General features: G+C 41.6%; 1 protein-coding gene across 1 annotated transcript; it reads left to right on the forward strand.

Moving 5' to 3' along the window:
- Positions 1–1,496: 1,496 nt before the first annotated feature.
- On the forward strand, positions 1,497–25,178 carry PDK1 (pyruvate dehydrogenase kinase 1). Its single transcript, XM_069982928.1, has 11 exons — positions 1,497–1,872; positions 7,374–7,515; positions 9,722–9,793; positions 10,339–10,523; positions 11,950–12,045; positions 13,553–13,630; positions 14,007–14,083; positions 15,120–15,218; positions 16,049–16,159; positions 17,119–17,232; positions 19,596–25,178. Exons 1-11 carry the CDS (start codon positions 1,518–1,520, stop codon positions 19,734–19,736), a joined length of 1,470 nt encoding a protein of 489 aa, XP_069839029.1. The 5' UTR covers positions 1,497–1,517; the 3' UTR covers positions 19,737–25,178.
- The last annotated feature ends 152 nt before the right edge of the window (positions 25,179–25,330 follow it).

The following is a 25,330-nucleotide window of genomic DNA, read 5'->3' on the forward strand; positions in this document are numbered from 1 at the left end:
CCCCAAAAGGGACTTCAAATGTGTAAAAAAAATTAAAAAGTTAAAAACACCAATACACTACCCCAAAGCCCCTCCCCCAGTAAAAGTTAAAATCACCCCCCTTTCCCATTATATAAATAAAACATATAAAAATAAATAAATAAACAAACATATAATATACCGTAACATGCGTAATTGTCCGATCTATTAAAATATAATAAGCGCCATTGCGAATGGCGAACGGCGTACACGAAGAGGGAAAAATGTGCGCAGATTACCGATTTTATGTTACATTATATATAAAAAAAATCTATAAAAAGTGATTAAAACGTCCGATCTTCACAAAAATGGTATTAATAAAAACTAGAGATCATGGCAGAAAAAAATGACACCCCATACAGCCCCGTAGGTGAAAAAATAAAAGCACTATAAGCACCAAAAAAAGGATTTCATAAAAAAAATCTATAACATTAGAGAATCTGTGTAACCTGCATATGGTTGTGTTCGGACTGACCTATAGAATAATAGTGTCATGTCGCTGTTACCATATAGTGCATTATGTAGACACAGGAACCCCCCAAAAGTTACCATATTGCATTCTTTTTTACGATTTCACCTATTTATATCTTCATAAATAATATATTTGGGATTCCGTCATACGTTATGGTAGAATGACAGACGCCATTACAAAGTATAACTATTCCTGTAACAAATAAGCCATTACATGGCTTGTAGATAGAAAACTGAAAGTGCTAGAGCTCTTAGAAGGGGAGGAGGGAAAAACGAAAGCGCAAAGAACAAAATTTGCACGGTCCACTGGCTCATTTAGGGCCTGGTCCTCAAAGGGTTAACTGAAGTAATGTTTTCAGGCATATGTCTTATTTGGAACTTTTTAAAAAGTTGAATTTTCTTTAAAAAGCTGCACAGATGGCGTAGAAATCACCCCCATATTATCTCCTCTGCCTCTAGAACCTTACAATAAGCTCAGATCTATTAAACTGAATTATATATTTTCCAATTAAGACCTCCCAGCTATGTAGCATCTTTATTTTCTCTGCACCAACAAACTAGTTTATGGCAAGGTGCATCTAGTTTATAATCCCACTCCCATCCAGCAGGGGTCGCTCTATAGCTTCCAGTTTTTCCATTGCATTTGTGCTACAACCTATAAAGTACAGTTGAATCATTTACTATATATAATAAAACAAGTTTTGTCGCACAAATATTTAATGTGCACCGCGTCAACGAGTTACACATGCTGCCTGTGTATTCTACAAAAATCCAGGCTCCTATTCCTCTTCCGCACAGCAGATGTCGCTGTACATTTTCTCCAAAGCTCTTGTTCTTCCAGTCCTATCTATAGTCCCCGGTCAGTGTGTGACGTTCCATAGAAGACATTGCACCAGCGCTGATTGGTTAGCTTCCCCCTTCCTCATGTCCTATTCGCCAGCAGGAGGTGGACGAGGCGGCGTTTTCATTGGCTGTCAGACGTATCACGTGGCATACTTTAATGGCGATGATTGGCTGTGAGGACAAAGATGGCGCCGGTTGTTTATGCGAGAGGCCACGCCTCCTTCTGTCTCCTTGGGCTTCTGATTGGTTGGGCTTGTAGAAACGCGTGTGAGTGGACAGTCCGCATCCTTGAACCGGAGAGGACACCGCAGGGGCTCGGTGGGCGCACGGTATACGGACCCGGTGTATGCAGTGCATGGGATGTGACTATAAAAGGGGGTGACATTGGTTATAGCAGCGCCCTTAAAGGTCACAAAATGCGGCTCCTGCGGGCCCTTATGAGAAGTGCCCCCCTGACCAGCAGCAGCACCCCCACCCTGGTGGACTACTACTCCAAGTTCTCCCCATCCCCCCTCTCCATGAAACAGTTCTTGGATTTTGGTGAGTTGGTGACAAGCTGCATACAGACCCATTCATTGCACAGCCTGGGGGTTCCTCCCCCCTCCAGCTGGTGCCAAACTACAACTCCCAGCATGCCCAGACAGCCAAAGGCTGTCTGGGCATGCTGGGAATTGTAGTTTAGCTGCAGCTGATTGGCCACAGGAGCTCTGATGGGTGATAAGTCTGGGGTCACCGGGTATAATTTATGGGAATACAAATATTTAGGAGAGACGACAGATCCCACTTAAAGTGTTTGTGTCATTTGTTATATCATCCAGAGACAGCTGGGATTATTAGGCGAAGCGCACGTCTGCAGGCTTCACTCTCTGGCCGGTCTTACTGAATACAGGATATGGACTATAATGGAGTCCTCTAATGAGTTGTATCAAGTAGCCGGTCTGGGGACTTTAAACGTGTCACTGTCACATGATTTTATTTATTTATTTATTTATTTTTTTGCAGAAATCAATAGTCCAGGCGATTTTAAGAAACTTTGTAATTGGGTTTATTAGGCACATATGCCATTATCTGCATTCAAAAAGACTTTTCCCAGTCCCCCTCCTCTCTCTCATTCACTGCTCATTATCAGGAAATTGTGTCTTGTGCCCCTGTCTGAGCTATGGAGAGGGGAGGGGGGAGGAGGGAGAGTAGTTGCCAGCAGAGAACAAAGGATTACACAGCGGGAGCTGTGTGAAAACCTCTATTCAGAGGTCAGAGAGGTCAGTGCTGACTTCAGAGGAGATAGCCCGGTGATGTAGCTGTGAATTAACTCTTTGTTGTCCTGTTTTGGTGCCTCATCTCCCTCCACTTCTCCCCTCTCCATAGAAAAAGCATGAAGACAGGGGGGGGAGCTTCAAACTGCTTTCTCATAATAAAAATGCATTTTTAGGCTAATAAACCCAATTACAAGGTTTCTTAAAATCGCCTGTACTATTGATTTGTGAAAAAAAATAAAATAAATTACAGTGACACTTTAAACATTTAACATTTTAACATGTCGCTGTCACTTTAAAAAAAATTTCAAAACGTCAGACAGCGATCATTAGATAGAGATGAGACTAAGGTCACTTCCCAGCTAGCTGCCATCTCTCTCTTGCCACGGGAGACTTACTCAATAGACAAATAAGAGATGGAAAAAGCAGCCAGCCAGGGAGTGAAGCACTTAGCCAAGCACTTCTAGCTATCTGTGGGGGTATGGACACAGTGGGGGGGGGGTGGGGGTATGGACACAGTGGGGGTATGGACTAGCTATCAGGGGGGGTATTCCTCTTAAACATAACTTTTCATACATTGCTACCCATGGTGAGACTGACATTCCTTCCATAATTATATTCAGTCTCCTTCCCCCAGTTCCGAGGTGTTGCTTTCTGCTGAAGACAGAAAACCGTGTGTGAGCTTTTCTCTCCCCCTCCCTTTTGAGAAGACTGATGTAAACAAGTCCCTATCTGCAACTTTGTAATGCCAGAAGAAATAATCACAGAGTTCATTAGCAACTTGACCTCCGTTTATCCCTCCCAGCATTTCAAAAAAGCTACAGAGTTGCAGTTAGGGACTTATTTACATCAGCCTTCTCAGAAGGGAGGGGGAGACGAAGCGAACCTCTCCCACACAGACTTTTGTGTCTTTAGCAGAAAGCAGCAGCTCAGAACTGAGGAAGGAAACTGAATAGATAATAACGAGTATGGAATGAACGGAATACCTCTTTATTGTTAACATGCAAACTTCAATAGGGAGGTCAAAATCTGCAATGAATTTTCAGCATAGTCCCATGTTTTTTTTTTTTTTTTTTTCAGAAATCAATAGTACAGACGATTTTAAGAAACTTTGTAATTGGGTTTATTAGGCAAATATGCCATTATCTGCATTCAAAAAGACTTTCCCCAGGTCCACCTCTGTCTCTCTGTCTCTCTCTCTCTCTCTCACTACTCATTATCAGGAAATCATGACTCTTCATCAGTGGGGCCCTGTGTAACCTATAAAGAGGGGGGAGGAGGGAGATTAGTCGCCAGCAGAGAACCAAGGATTACACAGTGTGAAAGAGGTCAGTGCTTACTTCAGAGGAGATAGCCCGGTGTTGTAGCTGTAAATTAACTCTTTGTTGTCCTGTTTTGATGCCTGATCTCCCTCCACCCCTCCCCTCTCCATAGAGAACAATGAAGACAGGAGGGAGAGCTTCAAACTGCTTTCTCATGATAAAAATGCATTTTTTGGCTAATAAACCCAATTACAAAGTTTCTTAATCTCCTGTACTTTAAATTTAAACAACAGTGACACTTTAAGAGCTACACCATACAGATTGTAATTTTAAAGGGAACCAGTCGCTCATAAAATGGCTATAACGCTAAGGAAACATGCTGCTACATGACTCGGCACACTTCCGAAAAATATTTACATGTATATGTAAATGAGGCTCAACTAGTCATCTTGGCAACTAGTCACGGTCACGGGGCGTGTCAGCACTGTAATCATGTCCCTCAGTGCTGTACTCTCCATGTCACTCCGGCGTCTTCTTTACGGCAGACACATGCATGTGCACCACCGCTCAGTGATGTCATGGAGATTACAGCGCTTTGAATCACGCCCAGTGACTGGTTGAAAGGAAGGCGCCCAGATGACTAGTTGGGCCTCAAAAATCCTGATTTTTGTTTCATAAATCCTGCTGAATGGCACCATGTGGTTTCTGCCAGCCTGTCTCCTCTCTGCGGGCCACACTGTGCCAATACAGCCAGTCACATCTCACAGTCTGGTTACTAGATACTCTGTGTAACATCCATCATCCCTAGCCCGAATGGTCCCCTGCTACCCACTGTGTATTGGGGACCCCCTTCCTAAACCAACACTGTGGCCTTCTCATTCTCAGGATTATTAGACCCCCACCAGTGGGTGATGGCAGATCCGAGTGACAGGGTGAAAAACCCTTTAAGTATCATGGGGGGGGGGGGGGGTATCAGTGCCCAATGCTGTCAATAGAAAATTGAGCATATTCTCCATTCAGGGGATGTATGTCACGCATGTATTCATCCCATTAGAACTAGCAGGGGGCAGTTGATATCAGCTTGGGTTATATACACAGTATTACAGAGGTGCAGTACATTTCCCTATTCTTCACTTCCCGGTGTATAATGTTACAGTCGGCAGCTGTTCTGAGCTGCTTATAAAATACAAGGTTATAAGGAGTGTCATATTCCCACATTAAAAAAAATCTTTCCAATCCACTGGTTCCAGAAAGTGCGAGAGATTTGTAATTTAATTGTATATATATATATAAAAAAATCTCATGTATTCCAGTACTTATCAGCCGCTGTATGTCCTGTAGGAAGTGGTGTATTCTTTCCAGTCTGGAGATCAGGAGGGGTTTTCTATGGGGATTTGCTACTGCTCTGGACAGTTCTTGACATGGAGAGAGGTGGCAGCAGAGAGCAATGTGTCAGACTGGAAAGAATACACTACTTCCTGCAGGACATACAGCAGCTGATAAGTACTAGAAGACTGGAGATTTTTTAATAGAAGTAAATTACAAATCTCTGGCAGTTCCTAGCACCAATTATTTTTGTGAACTACCCCTTTAATGTTTATGCCCATGTCCCTCCAGCTGTTGCAAAACTACAACTCCCAGCATGTCCTGACAGCCAACGGCTTTAAGTTGTAAGCTAAAGGTTGTATACAGTGCCTCTCTAACCTTGGCTGTGTCTGACCTTTCACCTCTGTCTGTCCTGTATTGTAGTTCCTCCAGTAACACAATGAGCTGCAACGTGATCACTTAATGCTGTGTACGTTTCCTATGAGACGTTTCAATGGCCTCTGTGTTCTGAATAAAGCAGCGTATACATGTGTACTAGGTCATAGGCTTATAAATAGCCAGCAGTGATCTTATGCCTCAAGGGCAAACAGTGTGTATGTCTGATGGGGGGGGGGGCACTTATAATATCAGTATGACATCACAGAGCTATAGATATTAATAGGAACACTGAGATTTCATTTAGTCCCGAAGACCATATGGTCGTGTTGCCTAACAGGATGAGTACACTTGCAGATATGTTCCTTGTCTTATTTTGTACTGATTTTCCACAATTGTAAAATGCCGTCCAGCTGTTGCAAAACTACAGTTCCCATCATGCTTTGGTAAAGCTTTGGCTGTCCAGGCATGATGGGAATTATAGTTTTGCAATAGCTGGAGGTATGACGAGCTTGATCCATCCCCCTCTGTAGTCTCCATACATTAGATAGAGAAGAATAACACTATGATGAGGACGGATGCATCTCGGGGTTATTACCACGTCCACAAATCAGTATTGTGTGACATTATCTCCAGCTCCGTCTTCTAGTGTTCCCCTTGTGTGGTAATTTTCCCAGTGTATACAGCGGCAGCATGTAATCCCTGCTGTGTGATGTGAGACGCATAAGGATAAAAGAGTTAGGTGTGGTTAATGAGAGGGCGAGGGAGTGTACACCTAGCTGAGTAGCTAGTAGTTGTTTAAAGGTCATCCAGCTGCCCACCTATTGAGGAGCTGATTGTGGGGGTATGGCTGCCTCAACCTGATTTTAGTGCAGAAAATATAGTAACATTAAAGGGGTATTCAGCTTAAACATAACTTTGTATATGTGACACTATTCATTCCATACTTGTTATTGTCTATTCATTCTCTTTCCCCCAGTTCTGAGTTGCTGCTTTCTACTGACGTTACATAAAAATGTGAGCTTTTCTCTCCGTCTCCCCCCTCCTTTCCGAGACGGCTAATGCAAACAAGTCCCTGGCAGACTGTATCTGCAACTTTGTAGCTTCTTTGTAATGCCGGAAGGATTAATCTAAGGTCAAGTGGCTGATGAACTCATTGTGATCAATCCTCCCAGCATTATAGAGTTGCTGATTTGTTTACATCAGCCATCTCGGAAGGGAGGAGGGGGAGACGGAGAGAGAAGCTTACAGTTTTTTTTTATTTTATTTTAATGTCTTCTGAAAGAAGCAGCTTAGAACTGGGGGAAGGAGACTGAATAGATAATAATAAGCATGGAAGTCTCCCCATGGGCAGCAACATATAAAAAGTTTTGTCTGAGTTGACTACCCCTTTAGGGTGCCTTCACACGTATCGTATCGCTGCGAGTTTGTCACACAATTCCACAGTGGTACTGATTGCTGCCAAGCCAATGTACATGTATCTTCACTGCGTGTTTGCTGCGATTTTTAAATGCGAGTTTTGATTTTCATAAGATTTTCACAGGCGAGTTCAACACCACAAACGCAGCTACTTTCATGCAAGTTTTGTGTGAGAAATAAGCAGCGATACGGTACGTGTGAAGGCACCCTTAAAAGCGGTAATACAGTTTACTTGTCATAGAAAAATAGTTTGTTTTTTTAATGGGCAGCTATGATTATTGCTGTGGCTCTCCCCCCTGGCTGATAGAGGGGATCCCCCCACCCCAATATTAGCTGATAACCCCCCCTTTATTTATTCCATACTCCATGTATTTGATTTGTGGTTTGTTATGATTTTTCTCTGCAGGATCGGTGAACGCCTGTGAGAAGACGTCCTTTATATTTCTCCGGCAGGAGTTGCCTGTACGACTAGCGAATATAATGAAGGAGATTAATTTGCTTCCTGACAACCTCCTGAAGATGCCTTCTATTAAACTGGTGCAGAGCTGGTAAATGGGACCTGTAAAGACCTGTAATCTTCCACATGAAATCCTATGACCGTGCAGCACTTATATAAGACAGCATCCGTCTACCCAATGTCCCTTCAAGTTGCAGTTTATCAATGGAGATGGTTGAGCCTCTGGGCCCTGGCACAGGACAAGGAGCTGTTGTAGAGCCATAGCGCCCCACCTGATGATGGAACCTGTTTTCCGCCTCCTAATAAATGAATATATATTGGTTAAAGGGGTAGTCCGGCAAATATTTTTCTCTTTCAAATCAACTGGCTTCAGAAAGTCATATAGATTTTTAGATTATTTCTATTTAAAAATCTCAAGTCTTTCAATACTTATCAGCTGCTGTATGTCCTGCAGGTAGTGGTGTTTCCTTTTCAGTCTGACACAGTGCTCTCTGCTGCCACCTCTGTCCGAGACAGGAACTGTCCAGAGCAGGAGAGGTTTTCTATGGTAATTTGCTCTGCACAGTTCCTGTCTTGGACAGAGGTGGCAGCAGAGAGCACTGTGTCAGACTGAAAAGGAAACACCACTACCTGCAGGACATACAGCAGCTGATAAGTATTGAAAGACTTGAGATTTTTAAATAGAAGTAAATAACAAATCTATATAACTTTCTGAAACGGGTTGATTTGAAAGAAAAATATAGTTAAGATATGTTACCACCTTTTGCTCTTTTCTGCTTGTCTTTCACTTTTAATGCACACTGTCTGCTCTATTCTCAGCCAAGTGTCTCTTCCTGGCACTGTATGGAAGGCTCCTGTATGTGTAGTGGGTTGGGTTATAGGCAAAAAGCTGTAGTGGGAGGAAGAAAGAGTTGCCTAAAATCCAAACTACAGTGTACAGCAAGAACAGGAAGTGCATTACTGGATGTACACTAGACAGGAAAGCATGAAAGACCAACATATATTCCTTTTTTAGACTGTTGATAAGTTTCATAATGGGAAATCCCCTTTAATGGTGATCATGGTGCTAACTATGCACCATGGCCCAGGATCAAGCTCCATCTGGGACCAAGTATTTCTCTGCATTTCCTATGGTACATACCTAGCAGGTGCTTTCTGGCCTGATGTTTTCCTCTGCTGAAGTTGCACTGTGTTTATGGTAGTCTGCTTTTTCTATTATGTTGTTTTACAATGGTTCTTCATATGTACACTAGTTTTTTTTCTGTCGGGTTTGTGCTGCTTTAAAGGCCAGAATAGAGTAGCATGCTCGGCTCTTCTGTCCAGTTAAACAAAAGAAAATGCGATGGACCCTTTGTAAATCAATGAGATTCTCTGAAAAAATTCTCATTAAAGGAGAAGTCCGCTGAAATTTTTTATTTAAGTATTTTATTGCCCCCCCCAAATGTTTTACAAAATACCATCATACACTTATTACGGGAAATGCTTATAAAGTGCTTTTTTTCCCTGCACTTACTACTGCATCAAGGCTTCACTTCCTGGATAAAATGGTGATGTCACAACCAGACTCCCAGAGCTGTGCGGGCTGTGGCTGCTGGAGAGGATGATGGCAGGGGGACACTGAGGGACACAGGGCATTGGAGGGACACTGAGCATCCCTCTGCCATCATCCTCTCCAGCAGCCACAGCCCGCACAGCTCTGGGAGTCGGGTCGTGACATCACCATGTTATCCAGGAAGTGACATCACCATGTTATCCAGGAAGTGACATCACCATGTTATCCAGGAAGTGAAGCCTTGATGCAGTAGTAAGTGCAGGGAAAAAAGCACTTTATAAGCATTTCCCGTAATAAGTGTATATTAGTGATTTGTATAACTTTTGTGGGACAATACAATACTGTAATAAAAATTTTCACTGGACTTCTCCTTTAAAGATACAAGCATCCATAAATGTGGCCGTCATAACTAACGCTATATAACAAATGTATCTGGGCCAGTAAACTAGAGGGTGCTTCTCCCATGTCTCATGGGCAGGGTGCCCCTGCATGCTTTTGCTTTGTACTGGAGATACTGTCCATGACCATTGTGTTACTGCAAGGCATTACCTTGGCTCTTCAGCTGTTGCAAAACTACAACTCCTCATCATGCCTGGACAACCAAAGCTAAAGCTTCTTAAAGGGGTCATCTGAGAAGTTTGGTATACTTAGCTCTCACATTCTACCAATTCATAGACACATGAAGGTAGAATTCTGCGACTTCATACTGATCGTTTATGTAACGGACGTGTTTGTTTCTCTGCAGGTACGTCCAGAGCTTCCAGGAGATAGTTGATTTTAAAGACAAAAATACGGATGATCCAGACACCGTCAGACAGTAAGTGATGTCAGTGAGATGTTCTATCACATACATTGACATGTATGGATTCCACTGGATTCATACATTTAAAGGGGATATTCCAAGGCTATAGGGATTGTCCCACAGACAATGGGACTGCCAGTGATGGCAGAGTACAGCGCTCAGCATAGTGAGAGAATAGAGTGACGGTCGAGCATGTGCTGCTATTACATTCATTTGGGGGAGTAAGTACCTCTTACATGTCCTTGTGATTGGTGGGGACCCCCATTATTCAGTAATGTATGTATTTAGTGAATAGATCATGGATCTCCAAACTGCGGCCCTCCAGCTGTTGCAATACTACATTTTCCATCATGCGGGATTACGGGAATGGTGGTTTTGCAACAGCTGGAGGGCTGCAGTTTGGAGACCCATGGGACAGAAGATTAGTTATAACCTTTGGGGCACCCTTTTATTTGGAAATGTATTGCTTTGGATTCTTGCACCCTCACAGTCACAGGGGTAGTGGGGAGCAGAAAGCAGTGATGGATACTTCAGTGATGGATTTATTGTTTTATCTAAAGATTCACAGATTCCGTAATAACCATCAGAAATCGGCACAATGATGTCATCCCCACCATGGCGCAGGGCGTTGTGGAGTACAAGGACAGCTTTGGAGTGGATCCAGTCACCTCTCAGAATGTGCAGTATTTCCTGGATCGTTTCTTTATGAGCCGCATATCAATTAGGATGCTTCTAAACCAGCACAGTAAGTAAGAGGGCCTGCCTCAAGCAGGAAAGTTGTGTGTGTGTGTGTGTGTGTGTGTGTGTGTGTGTGGGGGGGGTTCTCTTCTAATGCAAGTGAAGAGGAGACTGAGGGCCCTATTACACCGGCTGATCTGGAGGAGTAAGTAAGCGCCGACCTTTTAGGTCTGTGCTCGCTTGCTCTTTGTTCCCCACTTGCTGCTGGCGCTATTACACGCACCGACAGTGAGCGGGTAAGTGCAGGGAGCTGCGGTAGGGGCTCCACAGATGATCTTTAGATTGTCCAGGGAGCCCATAGGGAATAGCAGAGGTCTGTTGCACGGAGCAGTAGCCAGCAGAACGTCGGTATTGTTGTAGTTTTTAACATGTTAAAAGACAAGGATCAGCTGACATTGTGCATGCCGGCTAATCGTTGCCTTTTAATGGTGCGTTTACACAGAGATTTATCTGACAGATCTTTGAAGCCAAAGCCAGGAATAGACTATAAACAGACAACAGGTCATAAAGGAAAGACTGGGATCTATACTCTTTTCAAATCCATTCCTGGCTTTGGCTTCAAAAATCTGTCTGATAAATCTCTCTGTGTAAACGCACCATAACACTAGCTTTTGGCACTAGCTAGAGATGAGCGAACCTGGAGCATGCTCAGGTCCATCCGAACCCCTTCGTTCGGCATTCGATTAGCGGTGGCTGCTGAAGTTGGATAAAGCCCTAAGGCTATGTGGAAATCATGGATATAGTCATTGGCTGTATCCATGTTTTCCAGACAACCTTAGAGCTTTATCCCACTTCAGCAGCCCCAGCTAATCAAATGCCGAAAGTTCGGGTTCGGATGGACTCGAGCATGCTCGAGGTTCGCTCATCTCTAGCACTAGCCAATTGGCCGTAACGGACGATAATCTCTTGGTGTAATAGGGCCTTGACACTAAAAACTTAATTGCAACTACTGCAATACATTTTGGGGTTGGATTTTGTCCCTTCCTCAGGTGATGGTATAGGCAAATAGTTATTGCTTAATCTTAGCTTTCACAGCTTCCTTTCCTGTGTTTGCATGTACACGGATGCCCGCTGTATGCAGAATCATTAAGGTGTAGCCCTGTGTTTCGAGACTCTTTGATGAGGCTCCACAGGCTTTTCTTTTGCAGAATCATTAAGGTGTGGCAGTGTTTGCCCGCTGCATGAGTAAGCCAAGTAATAAAGGTAGTCAGTGGTATAAACCTCAGGGTATAAACTTGCACTGAACCAGATTTTCTAGCTTGGCTGTACATCTGAGCAGAGTAGTAGCTGCCCCTTGACTGTCCTTACAAGCTGCTATAGCTGGTTCACCACCCGGTCAGGCAAAGTGTGGGATATGTCAGATACTGGCTGTTATATAGACTGACTTATTATTATATGTTCCTAATTGTTATAATCCTGTCTTTGTATTGTAGCTCTATTGTTTGGTGGAAAAGTGAAGGTGAACCCGGCCCATCCAAAACACATTGGCAGCATAGACCCAACATGCAATGTGGTTGATGTTGTGAGAGGTAAGATCACCACTCTTGACCTCTGTTTGGGTGCATTGTTACAGCTCAGTTCCATTGATGTGCATGGAGACAAATTTTAATACCACATACAGCCTGAGTGCGAAAGTGGCGCTGCTTGGTGGAGGAAAATAGCTATATTTTTCCAATCTTGGATAACCCTCTTTAACATTCACTTGGCTGGGTGCAGAGCTCCTGGGGCTGTCAATGTACTGAGTAAGCCATGATACATGGCGAGGCATACAATAAGAAAGTCATCTAGGAGGTCCCAACTGGCTTCTCCTCAGCCTGCTAGGTGTAATTCACCGGTCTCTCCCTATAGACAAATACATCATATCAACTGGATCTCACTTAAAGGGGTATTTTTCTTTTTTTTTTTTTTTCTTTTTTTAGGTTGAAATATATTTTTTTTAACTGCACCCGTCCACTGCACACTGCGCTCGTTGGGAATATTTTTTAAAGGGAACTTCCTATGATTTCTTTTTCAAATCAACTGGTGTCTGAAAGTCATATAGATTTGTAATTTTCTTCTATTTAAAAAATCTCAAGTCTTCCAGTACTTATCAGTTGTCGTATGCCCTACGGAGAATGGTGTGTATTCTCTTCAGTCTAACTAAGTGCTCTCTGCTACCACCTCTGTAAAAGATAGGACAGCGCTCTGTCCAGAGCAGTAACAAATCCCCATAGAAAACCTTTTCTCTTTTGACACCATTTGATTTGAAAGAATTTTTTTTTCAGAGTACCCCTTAAAACATTTGATTTGAAAGAAAAAAAATTTCCGAGTACCCCTTTAAATCAACTGATGGCAGAAAGTTACACAGACATAAGTGTTATCTCTTACCCCAGGGCTTGATTTACAGCTTATACAGCTTCGCACTGCTCTGTTATATCCTATGGTCTAAAGGTGTGTTACAGAGATATAGGGACAAGGATCCCCTCTTCTATGTGTGTCCAGTGTTTAGGAGACATAGCAGCTAGGCTCCCCCAACTAGCACAGGGACAACTGAAAATCCGAGATGGAGCCTGCAGAGGAGAAAACTGTTGAAAAATTCTATATACAAATTATATAATGACTGGAAATAATGCTACTACTTATGTGCTCACTAGAGATGAGCGAACCTGGAGCATGCTCGAATCCATCCGAACCCGATCGTTCGGCATTTGATTAGCGGTGGCTGCTGAAGTTGGATAAAGCCCTAAGGCTATGTGGAAAACATGGATATAGTCATTTGCTGTATCCATGTTTTCCAGAAAAACTTAGGGCTTTATCCAAGTTCAGCAGCCGCCACTAATCAAATGCTGAACTTTCGGGTTCGGATGGACTCAAGCCTGCTCGAGGTTCGCTCATCTCTAGTGCTCACACATGAGAGCTTATCCTGAAAAGTTCCCTGAAACTACAGGTACGCCTCAAGGCTGAGAAATGCAGGCTACATGAGGAAGAATTTATATAACTTTGTTATAAGAATAGAATAGACCCCTATCTGCTAATAACTAATCTGCTCTTCCACAGATGGCTATGAGAACGCAAAACACCTGTGCGACTTGTATTACATGAGCTCTCCCGAGCTGGAGCTTGCAGAATTTAATGGTGGGTATTCTAATTGTATTTTATGGTCTCCCTGACCTAGGGCCTTATTACACAGAATGATTATCATGCAAAAAAATCGTTATATTGTTTGACTTTAAACAATAATAGTTTCGGATGAATGCAGGCAACGTGCTAAAAAACGCTCGGGTGTCGATCGCATCTTTTGAGCTGAACCTAAAATCATTGTTAATTGTTTGCTGTTAGTCAATAGGCAACTACAATTTCATACAAATGGCACAATATTGTTCTGTTCTATTTGTCTCAGTAGCCTTGACTTATCAGATGTTCTTGGAAATGACTGTGCCCATTCAAATAAGTTCCTTTAAATAAGATATTGATGCCTGACTATGTCCATTTTATTGTATCCATATCCCAGCCCAGAATCCAGGACAGCCGATTCAGGTGGTGTACGTCCCCTCTCACCTCTACCATATGGTGTTTGAGCTTTTCAAGGTGTGTGATCTGTTCTCTGCATCTTTTCTGTCCAGTTTATATCTTCTTTTCATTTGTTTTACATTGGTTCCAAAAATGTTATCCTGTTGGTGAGAGATGACTCCAGATTTATCATTTATGTTTTCATTTAATAATTGCCCCAAAAAAACTTAAAATCCCTAACCATTGATTAAATACTGAGGCTGTTATAGTAATAGACACATAAACAGAGCAGTGTGTAAATGCAATTTATTATTTATTTTATTTTTTTTAATTTTGGAGTCTGGTTTTAGAAAAATCTATTTTCACAAGCTATATTGTATAAAATCTGGCTTCTTATAGGGTTGATACCCCTTTAAGGACCCTCATGAAGTTGGCAAGGTAGAGGGTGGCTATGCAGAGTGTGCTATGTGCTTTCTACACAAATTGTAAGTGGTTACTGACCGTCCAGAAGCAGAACGGTATGCAGCTCCAATGCTGTTGGCCGCATACCGCTGATTCAGTCCTTATCCAATTCCTGGTTATTTTACCACTTATCCAAGGTATACACCATCATTTGTTATGGCCCAAAGTTCAATTGATATTGTATGTAATATAATTTAAAGGGAACCTATCATCACTTCCATGATTGCTGGATCCTGAGTCATTGGGTGGTCCCTAGTGGGTTGTTCCTTCCCCATCAGCCTTGATCTGTCCATGTTTCTATATGGGTGGGGCAGGGAGAAGCCATCAGGGACCGCCCTTATGACCGCCAGCATAAAAGTTTTTTTTTTTTTCTTTTTTACTTTCTTGATAGACTTTTGCATAGACCAATACACGTCATTGCCTTTGGCGTCTGTCCCTTTCCTGTACTTAAATGATCATCTAATCTAAAAAGCTGAAAGTTGCAATGTACATTTAGATTTTCTTGCCCAGTAAAGTAGGGCTAAGGTCAGGTCAGACATCAGTACTTGCCGTAAAATGCGTCATGTGTTCTTTATTGCTGATAAATATTCATTCCTGTACAAGTAAATGGGTGACTGTGTGACTTTGAGTTGTTTTTTTTCCTTCTGCTTAGAATGCAATGCGTGCTACCATGGAATTCCAGGCAGATAAAGGTGTCTATCCTCCCATCAAAGTCAGAGTATCGCTGGGAAGTGAAGACTTAACAGTCAAGGTTAGTGCACTTCTCCATGTTTTTTTCACTGCGCCAGCGGAAGACAGACATAAGTTTTGCATTTTGCGGTGCAAAACTTTCTGGAAACTTATTCTATTTCCACAAATTAAACAGTATCACAAAATAAACATTTGACACGTCTGAGAGATTTGACCGGTCAGGTTCTGGGTGCTCAGGGAGAACGAGACGGGAAAGGATCTTACTCGGCGCCATCCTCTCCTGACTCCGTGTCTTATAAGGAGATAGATGCATATTGGAAGTCTATGGGGCACATTCTTTCTCTTTTTCAAGACCCATGCTTGCTGTTGATTTACTGGTTTTAATGTAATGTTTGCTGAATCCACCAATTCTGGTCTAAAGCTCCTTTTACACAGGCTGATTCTTGGCAGCTATGCTAGAAATGCTAATTAGGCCAATAATCAGCCGTGTAAAAGTGTCAGTGATCAGCAGGGAAAAAGTGGTCAGCTGAAGCAGGAGATGTGTGGGCCATTAATAATGTATTTGTATTTCGGTCACACGATTGGTTGTGCCCTTTATAAAGGCTCTACAAAAGAGCGCCAATCTCGCAGATCATCATACATTTTCGCATTACACTTACAGATTATTAATCTTCAGGAAGTAAGCCATAAATATTTCCATTCAATGACTGCAAGTAGAGATCATGCAAATAAGGAATGGGTATAAAATGTACTTACGTTAGATACAATGCATTCAGAAAGTCTTCAGGTTAAAAATATATAAAAAAAATTCTCCCATCATTAAGACTTTCCAGGCGTAAATAAGCAATGCAGTAACAGTGAACCTACAGAGTGCTTCCTGTTCTATTCCAGCTCAGTGATCGCGGGGGTGGAGTGCCTCTCAGGAAGATTGATAGACTGTTCAACTACATGTATTCTACGGCCCCTCTTCCTAGAATGGAGACCTCTCGTGCAGTACCACTGGTAAGCCCACAACTAACATGCTAACCTCACAATATGCCACCAACATTTCATGTGCAGCCTGTAAAAATAGGAGACATTAATAATAATAATAATAATAATATTACAGTACATTTATTTTCCTGGAAGCTGAATTAATCTGGTGTCTTGGCTTCAGTTTTTAAAGGGGTTATCCAGTGTGTGTGTTTTTTTTTTTTTTTTGTTTTTTTTTTTCTTTCAAAACAACTGGTTTCAGAAAGTTATATAGATTTGTAATTTACTTCTATTTAAAATCTTGAGTCTTCCAGTACTTATAAGCTTCTGTATACCCTGCAGGAAGTAATGTATTTATTCCAGTCTGGCAAAGTGCTCTCTTCTGTCACAAGCAGGAAAAGTTTTCTATGGGGATTTGTTACTGATCTAGACCGTTCCTTTGCTGTCATCTCTGTCTATTAGAGAGCATTGTGTCGGACTGGAAAGAATACACCACTTCCTGCAGGACATACAGCAGCTGATAAATACTGGAAGACTGGAGATTTTTAAATAGAAATAAATTACAAACCTTTATAACTTTTTCAAAACCAGTTGATTTGACATTGGCACTGGAGTTCCCTTTTAATGGAAGCCACTCTGCCGTGTTGTATCCATCATATGGATCCAAACTGCAACTGCTTTACCCCATTGACTTATGACCGGTGTCTGTTGTTTTGATGCAAGTTATACTGCAGGCCCAGGCTGTTCTTGACATTAAAAGTGATGGAACCTCCAATACAGAATCACAATGGTAGTGTGAACAAAGGCTTATTGTGATAATTTTCATTGGAGTTGCAATGATCAAAAAAATTTATTTTCTTCTAGAATTGTTCATTGCTGATTTATTGCAACGTTTTAGTGAAGGATAACTTCAAAATTCCAAATTAAAATGATACCTGTAAGATATATTAACACTTTGTAATTTTTGCTCCTTCCTTTGTGATAAACAGGCGGGGTTCGGCTACGGCTTGCCTATATCCAGACTCTACGCACGCTACTTTCAAGGAGATCTGAAGTTATATTCTTTAGAAGGATACGGAACTGATGCTGTTATATATATCAAGGTATGGCAGGATATGAAGTTTGTAGGTTGCACTGTAATAATATTACAAGTGTACCCGTCATCGGCATCTCTGGCAGAATTCACCACTGATCCAGCAGCTGCCGTTCTTTTCATACTGCAATGATATGCATTGAAGTCAATGGAACATTGGCCATTGTTTTCACACAATGCATTGAACAATTTGTTGTTCAATGCATTGTGTGAAAGCAACGGCCGTTGTTCCATTGTCTTTAATGCATATCTTTGCAGTATGAAAAGAACGTCCGTTTTAATGGAAAACAACTGCCGTGCTTTTTAAAAATAGAAGGTTGTGTGAACATAGCCTAATAATGAGAATACCCCTTTGAATAGGATGATTTGTTGATTTATTATGCTTTTTTGTACCGGAACATTCACAGAAGTTTTTAGAATCAACAATTGTGTGTGTTCATGGCAATATTTCCGGCCATTTGTCACCAATTTGCAGGATACATCATATACTGTATCTTTATGGCATCTTTAGAGGCAGCAACAATATGGAGGACATCAATATTAGGCACTCCTACAGATATGCCTTTTAACCCTTTCAAGACAGCCCTTTGATGCACAAAAGTCCGGGTCAAATTAATGCAATGGTCCTCCCCCCCGCCTTTTATAGCACTTTTATTTTTCCACTTACAGGGCTTTTTTTGCGCCATGATCTCTAGTTTTCATTAATATCATATTGTTGTAGCAGAAAAATTTTGATTGCTCTATGAATTTTTTTGTGATATATAATTTAATAAAATCAGCAATTCTGGCGCTTTTTTTTGTTTTTTTTTGTTTCCGTTTACGCCGTTCACCGTGCGGGAACAATAATATTATATTTTAATCGAACAATTCCGTACGCTACGATATGTGAGGGGGGGTCATTTAAACTTTTATTGGGAGGGGGTTTATAAGGGGTTTTTAATACTTTTTGAAAACTTTTTTTATTACACTTTTTTTTTTTAAACACTTTTAACACTGTAATATATGCAATCATTAGATTGCATATACTGATCTATGCTATGCCATAGCATGGCATAGATCAGTGTTATCTGTGATCTATGTATAGAGCCTGCCTGAGAGCAGACTGTACACCGATCACTCAGTGACAGATAGGTAAAAAGTGGAAGTCCACAGCTCCAAGTAAAATGTAAAGTCTTTATTAGAAATCCTCTTAAAATCCAAACATAACAATAAAAAACACGCCGGCATGTTTTTTATTGTTATGTTTGGATTTTAAGAGGATTTCTAATAAAGACTTTACATTTTACTTGGAGCTGTGGACTTCCACTTTTTACCTATTGCCACCGGAAAATGGCCCGGATCTCTGTTTCCTTCCACCTGCTCCAGACGTAATTGAGGACCAGCACCACTGACTATTGCACACATGGTGAGCTGATTTGCCTTTCTACACTCTTGATGCTTGATCTGTCACTGAGTACCTTAAACGCCGCAATCGCTGTAGATCGCGGCATTTAAGGGGTTAATGAATCTCATTAACACAGATGAGAGCGGGGATCGCTATCCCGCTGTCATCAATAACCCCGTCAGTTACAGGAACGTATATATACATTCCTACTGCACTGGGTATGTACAGTAGGAACGTATATATACATGGGGGTTAAAGAGAGACCCCCCCCCCCAATTGTCATCTGATACTTTAGTGACCAGACCTGTCTTTTTAGATTTATCTAGTAAGATTTATTACACATTTTTGTGTATTCATTTCCTTCTGTTTTTTCCAAAGTGTGGAAAGGTTAGTGACTATTTAATACCCCGACTTCTCCACTTTCAGGCTGTAGTTAAGGGAATCCGGCAATGTAAAAAACAAATTGCAAGTGGCAGGGCACGGGAGAAACATAATAAATAGAGATGAGCGAACCGGGTTCGAGTCGATCCGAACCCGAATGATCGGTATTTGATTAGCGGTGGCTGCTGAACTTGGATAAAGCTCTAAGGTTGTCTGGAAAACATGGATACAGCCAATGACTATATCCATGATTTCCACATAGCCTTAGGGCTTTATCAAAGTTCAGCAGCCACCGCTAATCAAATGCCAAAAGTTCGGATCGACTCGAGCATGCTCCAGGTTCGCTCATCTCTAATAATAAACAATCGTTACTCACCTCTCCCCATGTTGTTGCAGCCCTATATTACCGCTCTAGGACCCCCGCCAGGCTCCGACATCTCCTTCACAGCTGACGTCATAACCCGTTTGATGGACTGCCCATTCAGCCAGTCAGTGATTGGGGCGGGACACTGCTGCAGTCACTGATTGGCTGAGCCAGCTGATGATTTTTTTTTTTTTATCATTGCCTCACTTCTCCTTCAATAACCTATTTTTCCATCTATATTCAGGCTTTGTCTTCCGAATCAGTAGAGAGACTCCCGGTGTATAATAAATCTGCATGGAAACATTATAAAACTAACCACGAAGCTGACGACTGGTGCGTGCCGAGCAGCGAACCTAAAGACATGACCACATTCCGCAGCAGCTGAACGGCCCTCGCTTCCGGCACATCTTGGACCCGGCTTGTCACTCTCACTGTTTTCTTGTCCGGTTTGCACCTTTTATATATAATTCAGTGGTTATAAACTGTGCATTCTGTGATGACCTGTATTGTACCAGCTTCACCCCTGCCTCCTGCAGCCAGTTATACATAAGGAAACACATTGTAAGCTGCACAGTGTGTCAGGCCGATCGATTCAGGAAACACTAAAATCTAGATTTCATGTAGACAACTATAACTCAGTAGAATGTATAGACATATATTCTCATGTTTCATAAGCTAATCAATAGGGTGTAAGCTGATTATTGTAAGACAGTGCCAGACTATGGCTGATGATAAGGAGCATTTCCTCTAATATAAAAACTTACAAATTGCTGTTTAAAGGGCTTGTTCATCCCCCCCCCCTTCAGGTCCAGTAGATGAAACCCTGAACAATCACTGGAGAAAGCTAAGTGTAGCAGAACGATTCTCCTACAGCGGCCACTGCTGGCGAAATATGGTATTAAATGGCAGACATTGAAATAAATGCATGACCATGTACTAGGTGGTCATGCTGAGTCCTCCGGAACAGGTTCTACCTCTGTGAAGTCTATATACCTTAATAGTTCATATCATATTATGGATATCCCATTTTCTTTTTTGTGGTGGCGCTGCAGGGGATCTGAACACTTGCTGCCTGGTTCCCCTGCACAGCTGATGTCTTTTTTTTATGGTGAACCTAAAAAATAAATAAAACTCCTTTAAAGGGATTATCCAGGATTAGACAAGCATGGCTACTTTCTTTCACAAACAGCGCCACCCCTGTCCTCAAGTTCTGTGTAGCATTAGAACTCTACTCCATTCATTTTAATGGAACTGAGCTGCAATACCACTGAAAAACTCAAGACAAGAGTGGCGCTGTTTCTGTAGGAAAGCAGTAATGTTTTTCTAACGCTGGATAATATTTTGGAACTTTTTATTTTAGGTGAAATGCTCTTTCATAAAACCAGCATTTCGGGTAAAAGCAATTTGCTTCTACTGTATTGCCTGTTCCCTCTTGTGCCCTCCCCCTTTATTAGATTTGTCTGTATTTTAGTATCTGATGTGCTGTGAGGCTAAGCGTTACCTTAGCAATACTTTTTTATGGGCTACAGTACTGGATTTTAGGAGGCATGTGGATTCCCCCACCCCCCTGTTTTACTTCTAGACGTCTTTGTAACTGCAAGTTTTCCTCAAACCAATTTTTCCTATAGACACTTTTGTGTTATTTTGTATAAATTTAATTAAAAAAAAAAAAGACAATTATGTAAAAAATGAATACACTGTGGAGCCAGAGAGTTAACATGGATAAGAGTGGTGCACCAGCCCTAGACGTAATCACAGACCCTTTGGATTGACGCTGCTCACAGAAACCCATCGGGCATCAGCGTTCTTCTTAGATGTTTTACTGTATTATATTACGTGTTTCGCATTTGTACAAATTTCTTCATCAGACTGTATTCACAGACCCTAAATTTTGGGTGAGTTGTGACTTGTACCTCTACCACCCCTATAAAAAAAAAAAAAAAAGTGCTCCCCGTATGTCCCCAGCATAGACGGGGAGCCCCACCCTCCAGTATTTATGGCATAACCACTGTAGAATACAGAAGCTACAGTCAGCAAATCTCTTGTCCCTGTGATAGAACAACCTCTTTAACAATATATACAGTAACCTGTGTGGAATATATAATACTTAGAGAGCTGGACTCTCTTTATTATGTCTGTATGATAATATAACTCCACAGTGCCTTGCAATAGCTGTAACTATATATTATATTCCAACACCGCACCAAATGTCCCCCAAATTCTGGGGCAGATTGATAGATTTGGCCTGCTGACCCCCTTTCTGTATGCAGCCAGCAAATACTGGTACACACTCTTAGATCTGGACTTCATTTTTTTTTTTTTTTTCATTGCTTAATGATTTTAGTACAGTATGGGGAAAATGAACAACTAAATTGATCCTATATGGCAGTGGTTTACAACCTTCCGCCTACTTCTATATGTGGCTAATTACACATTAGACTCCACAGCTGCAGAAGTTGTATGCCGTCCTAGAGAATTCTGGAAAACATGGATACAGCCATAGGGCGGTATCCAACTTCTGCAGCCTCGGGGAATCAAACGCTGAGTGATCGGGTTTGTAGGACTGTGCCGAACCCAAAGAGTTTTGCAAGTTCACTGAAAACTGCATCAAATGTCTCCTAGGGTTGGATGGAGTAACATTGCATGCCATTTTATGTTTGGTTATGGACCCTGGACAGGTACCTGGTTGACACCAGTTGTGTTGAGCAAGAAAACAGCTCAGACACCGCTCTTCATATGTGGAGTGACCTTAGCAAGAACTAATGGAATACTACAATAAGTATATGCACCTGTTAAAAAAAACTTTTGTCCACAAAAGCAAAGCTAACTTAAACTTGGAAAAACATGTCCGCTTTCTTCCAGAAACAGCACCACTCTGGTCCTTAGTTTTGGTGTGGGGTTTGCAGCTCAGTTCCTTAGAAGTGAATAGAGCTGAATTATAATACCACACACAACCTGAGGCGAGGGGTAGTGCTGTTTTGCAGGAAAGTAGCTGTGCTTTTTCTAGTTCTAGGTAACCCCTAATCTAGGCTGAAACTCTGGCTCCATAGTGTGGCTGTTGATAAATAAACTATTAGATATAGGAGTCCACGTGACTAGGCTGCTCCTCTCCGAACGTCACCGGAGCATGGTATGTGGGCACTTATTTATTTTATTTAACAGATTAAACAGTTGATACTCAGTGTTTTCTCCTGTTAACCTGTATTTTTTCCCCATTATTTTTTGTATTTTATAACCATCACTGTATTGCTGTCCTCCCCTGCAGGTTGGATTTATGATCTCTGCCTTTAAACGTACAAAATTACCTTTTTTTTTTTTTTTTTTTTAACCTTTTTAGTTTTGTGCCTTTTTTTGTTCTGGTTTACTTTCTTTGCGTTTGTTACTGACTATCGGCCTTTTTTTTTTTTATTTGCAATGTCGCACTTTTTGTTGTGCCTTTTTTTTTTTTTTTTTTTTTTTTGAGCCCTTGTTGGCAAATATAGATGGTATATTTACCGGTCATTGTGGCTGTAAAAAGAAACGAGAAAAAAAGAAAATCTGTGATAGTATAACAGCTACTTTGTGATATTGACCCTGTATCACAATCGGATGGATAAATGTTGATGTTTGATGTTGTGGTTGGTTTTGATTGCAATGGTGAGAGTGCGCTCCTAGAGCTGTTTCTATAGTGTATCTACAGTATTGCATATAGGGGGTATAGAGGCCCTTCTTACTTTTTTCTAATTTAAAGTTTGTGGAGAAGAATGCTGCAGAAAAAATATATTATAAAAATCAGTTTAAAAGTTATATTTGCTAATATTGCACTTCTGACTGCTGTGCTAAAAGGCTGCAGACAATGCCGGTAAGGCTGTGTTCACACTAGAGAGTTAAAGGGACTGTTCACTATTGATTCCTGGTTTCAAATTATTTTCAGAAAGTTTTTATACAGATTTATAATTTAATTCTATTTAAAAAATCTCGCGCCTCCCAGAACTTATCAGCTGCTGTATGCCCTGCAAGAAGTGGTGTATTCTTTCCAGTCTGACATGGTGCTCTGTGCTGCCGTGTCTGTCTGTGACAGGAACTGTCTAGAGCAGGAGAGGTTTCCTATGGGGATTTGCTCCTGCTCTGGACAGTTCCTGTCAGGGACAGAGGTGGCAGCAGAGAGCACTGTGTCAGACAAAGAATTTGCCCCTTGCTGTTCCCTGCAGCAGCTGATAAGTGCTGGAAGATTTGTGTTAAAAAAAAATTCAAGTAATTAACCCTTAGACAACCCAGGGCTTATAGTTACGCCATGGAAGTCTGTCCCCAGACGACCTAGGGCTTAACTATACGTCCTGGGTGTTTCTCCGGTTATGAAGCGCGTTCCGGAGCGGAGCGCGCTTCATAGCAGGTGGGGGCCAGCTGCAATCAGCAGCGGGGACCTCACCGGTAATGACACGCTGCAGCGATTGCGCTGCCGTGTGTCATTAACTCCTTAAACACCGCAATGGTGGTGCGGCCGTGGCGTTTAAGTGTAAGTGACAGGGGGAGTCCCCTGTCACTTACCAATCAGGAGCCCCGCAGTGTGACTGCGGGGGTCCTGATCGTTAAAACGGACCGCCGGGGTTCTCTCACCTGCCTCCGCGTGGTCCGATCGGCGATCTGCTGCACTAAGCCTGCACAGGCTCAATGAGCAGAGCGCCAATAACACTGATCAATGCTATTCCTATGGCATAGCAATTATCAGTGTAGAAATCAAAGTACTGTATGTAAAAGTCCCCCAAAGGGACTTTAAATGTGTAGTAAAAAAAAAAAAAAAAAAAAGTTAAAAACACCAATACACTACCCCCAAACCCCTCCCCCAATAAAAGTTGAAATCACCCCCCCCCCCCCTATCCCAGTATATAAATAACATATAAAAACAAACATATAATATACCGTAGCTTGCGTAATTGTCCGATCTATTAAAATATAATAAACGTCATTGCGAATGGTGAATGGCGTACACGAAAAGAGGGAAAAAAGTGCGATCATGGTGGAAAAAATTACACCCCATACAGCCCCGTAGGTGAAAAAATAAAACTGTAGGCCCATTTTATTAATAATTAATTGCCAAAAAAAAGGATTTCATTAAAAAAAAATATATATATATAACAGAGAATCTGTGTAACCTGCATATGGTTGTGTTCGGACTGACCTATAGAATAATGATATCACGTCGCTTTTACCATATAGTGCATTACGTAGACACAGGAACCCCCCAAACGTTACCATATTGCATTCTTTTTTACGATTTCACCAATTTATATCTTCATAAATAATATATTTGGGATTCCGTCATACATGTTATGGTAGAATGAAAGACGCCATTACATAGTACAACTATTTCTGTAACAAACAAGCCCCCACATGGCCCTGTAGATAGAAAACTGAAAGTTCTAGAGCTCTTAGGAGGGAAAAACGAAAACACTAAGATCAAAATTTGCGCGGTCCATTAGGTCATTTTGGGCCTGGTCCTCAAAGGGTTAAATCTCTAACTTCCTGACAACAGTTGATAAAAAAAAATAAATCTCCAAAGTACCCCTTTAAGGACACTTTTTAAAAGGAGATAGTGTGAACAGAGCCTACCGGCCTAACCAGTCTGTTACAGAACTGCTATACTTGTGAGCTAGTCCATGTAACCTAGACTGCAGACTATGTTGATCACTGTTTCTATATCGCTGTATAACAGAATTCTCACAGACCTGTATGTGGAGGCTGCTCAGCAGCTCCCATCTGCATCCTGTCACATCCACCTTTATTTGTTGACAACTAAGAATTATTGCAACTTAAAGATCATTATCATTAAACTGGGCTTCTGAGATCATTTGTACTTGTCTGAATTGTCTTCCAGTCCGTGTTTATCTCTGTACACAGATATGGTGTATATACGTCTTTTGTTCCTGTTTACGTATATACAGTGTGCTGAATTATCTTATACAAGGTACAGAAACTGGATGGCGTCAGTGATTTCTTACA

This window comes from Dendropsophus ebraccatus, chromosome 9 (assembly GCF_027789765.1).
Source record: "Dendropsophus ebraccatus isolate aDenEbr1 chromosome 9, aDenEbr1.pat, whole genome shotgun sequence".
Lineage (NCBI taxonomy): Eukaryota > Metazoa > Chordata > Amphibia > Anura > Hylidae > Dendropsophus > Dendropsophus ebraccatus.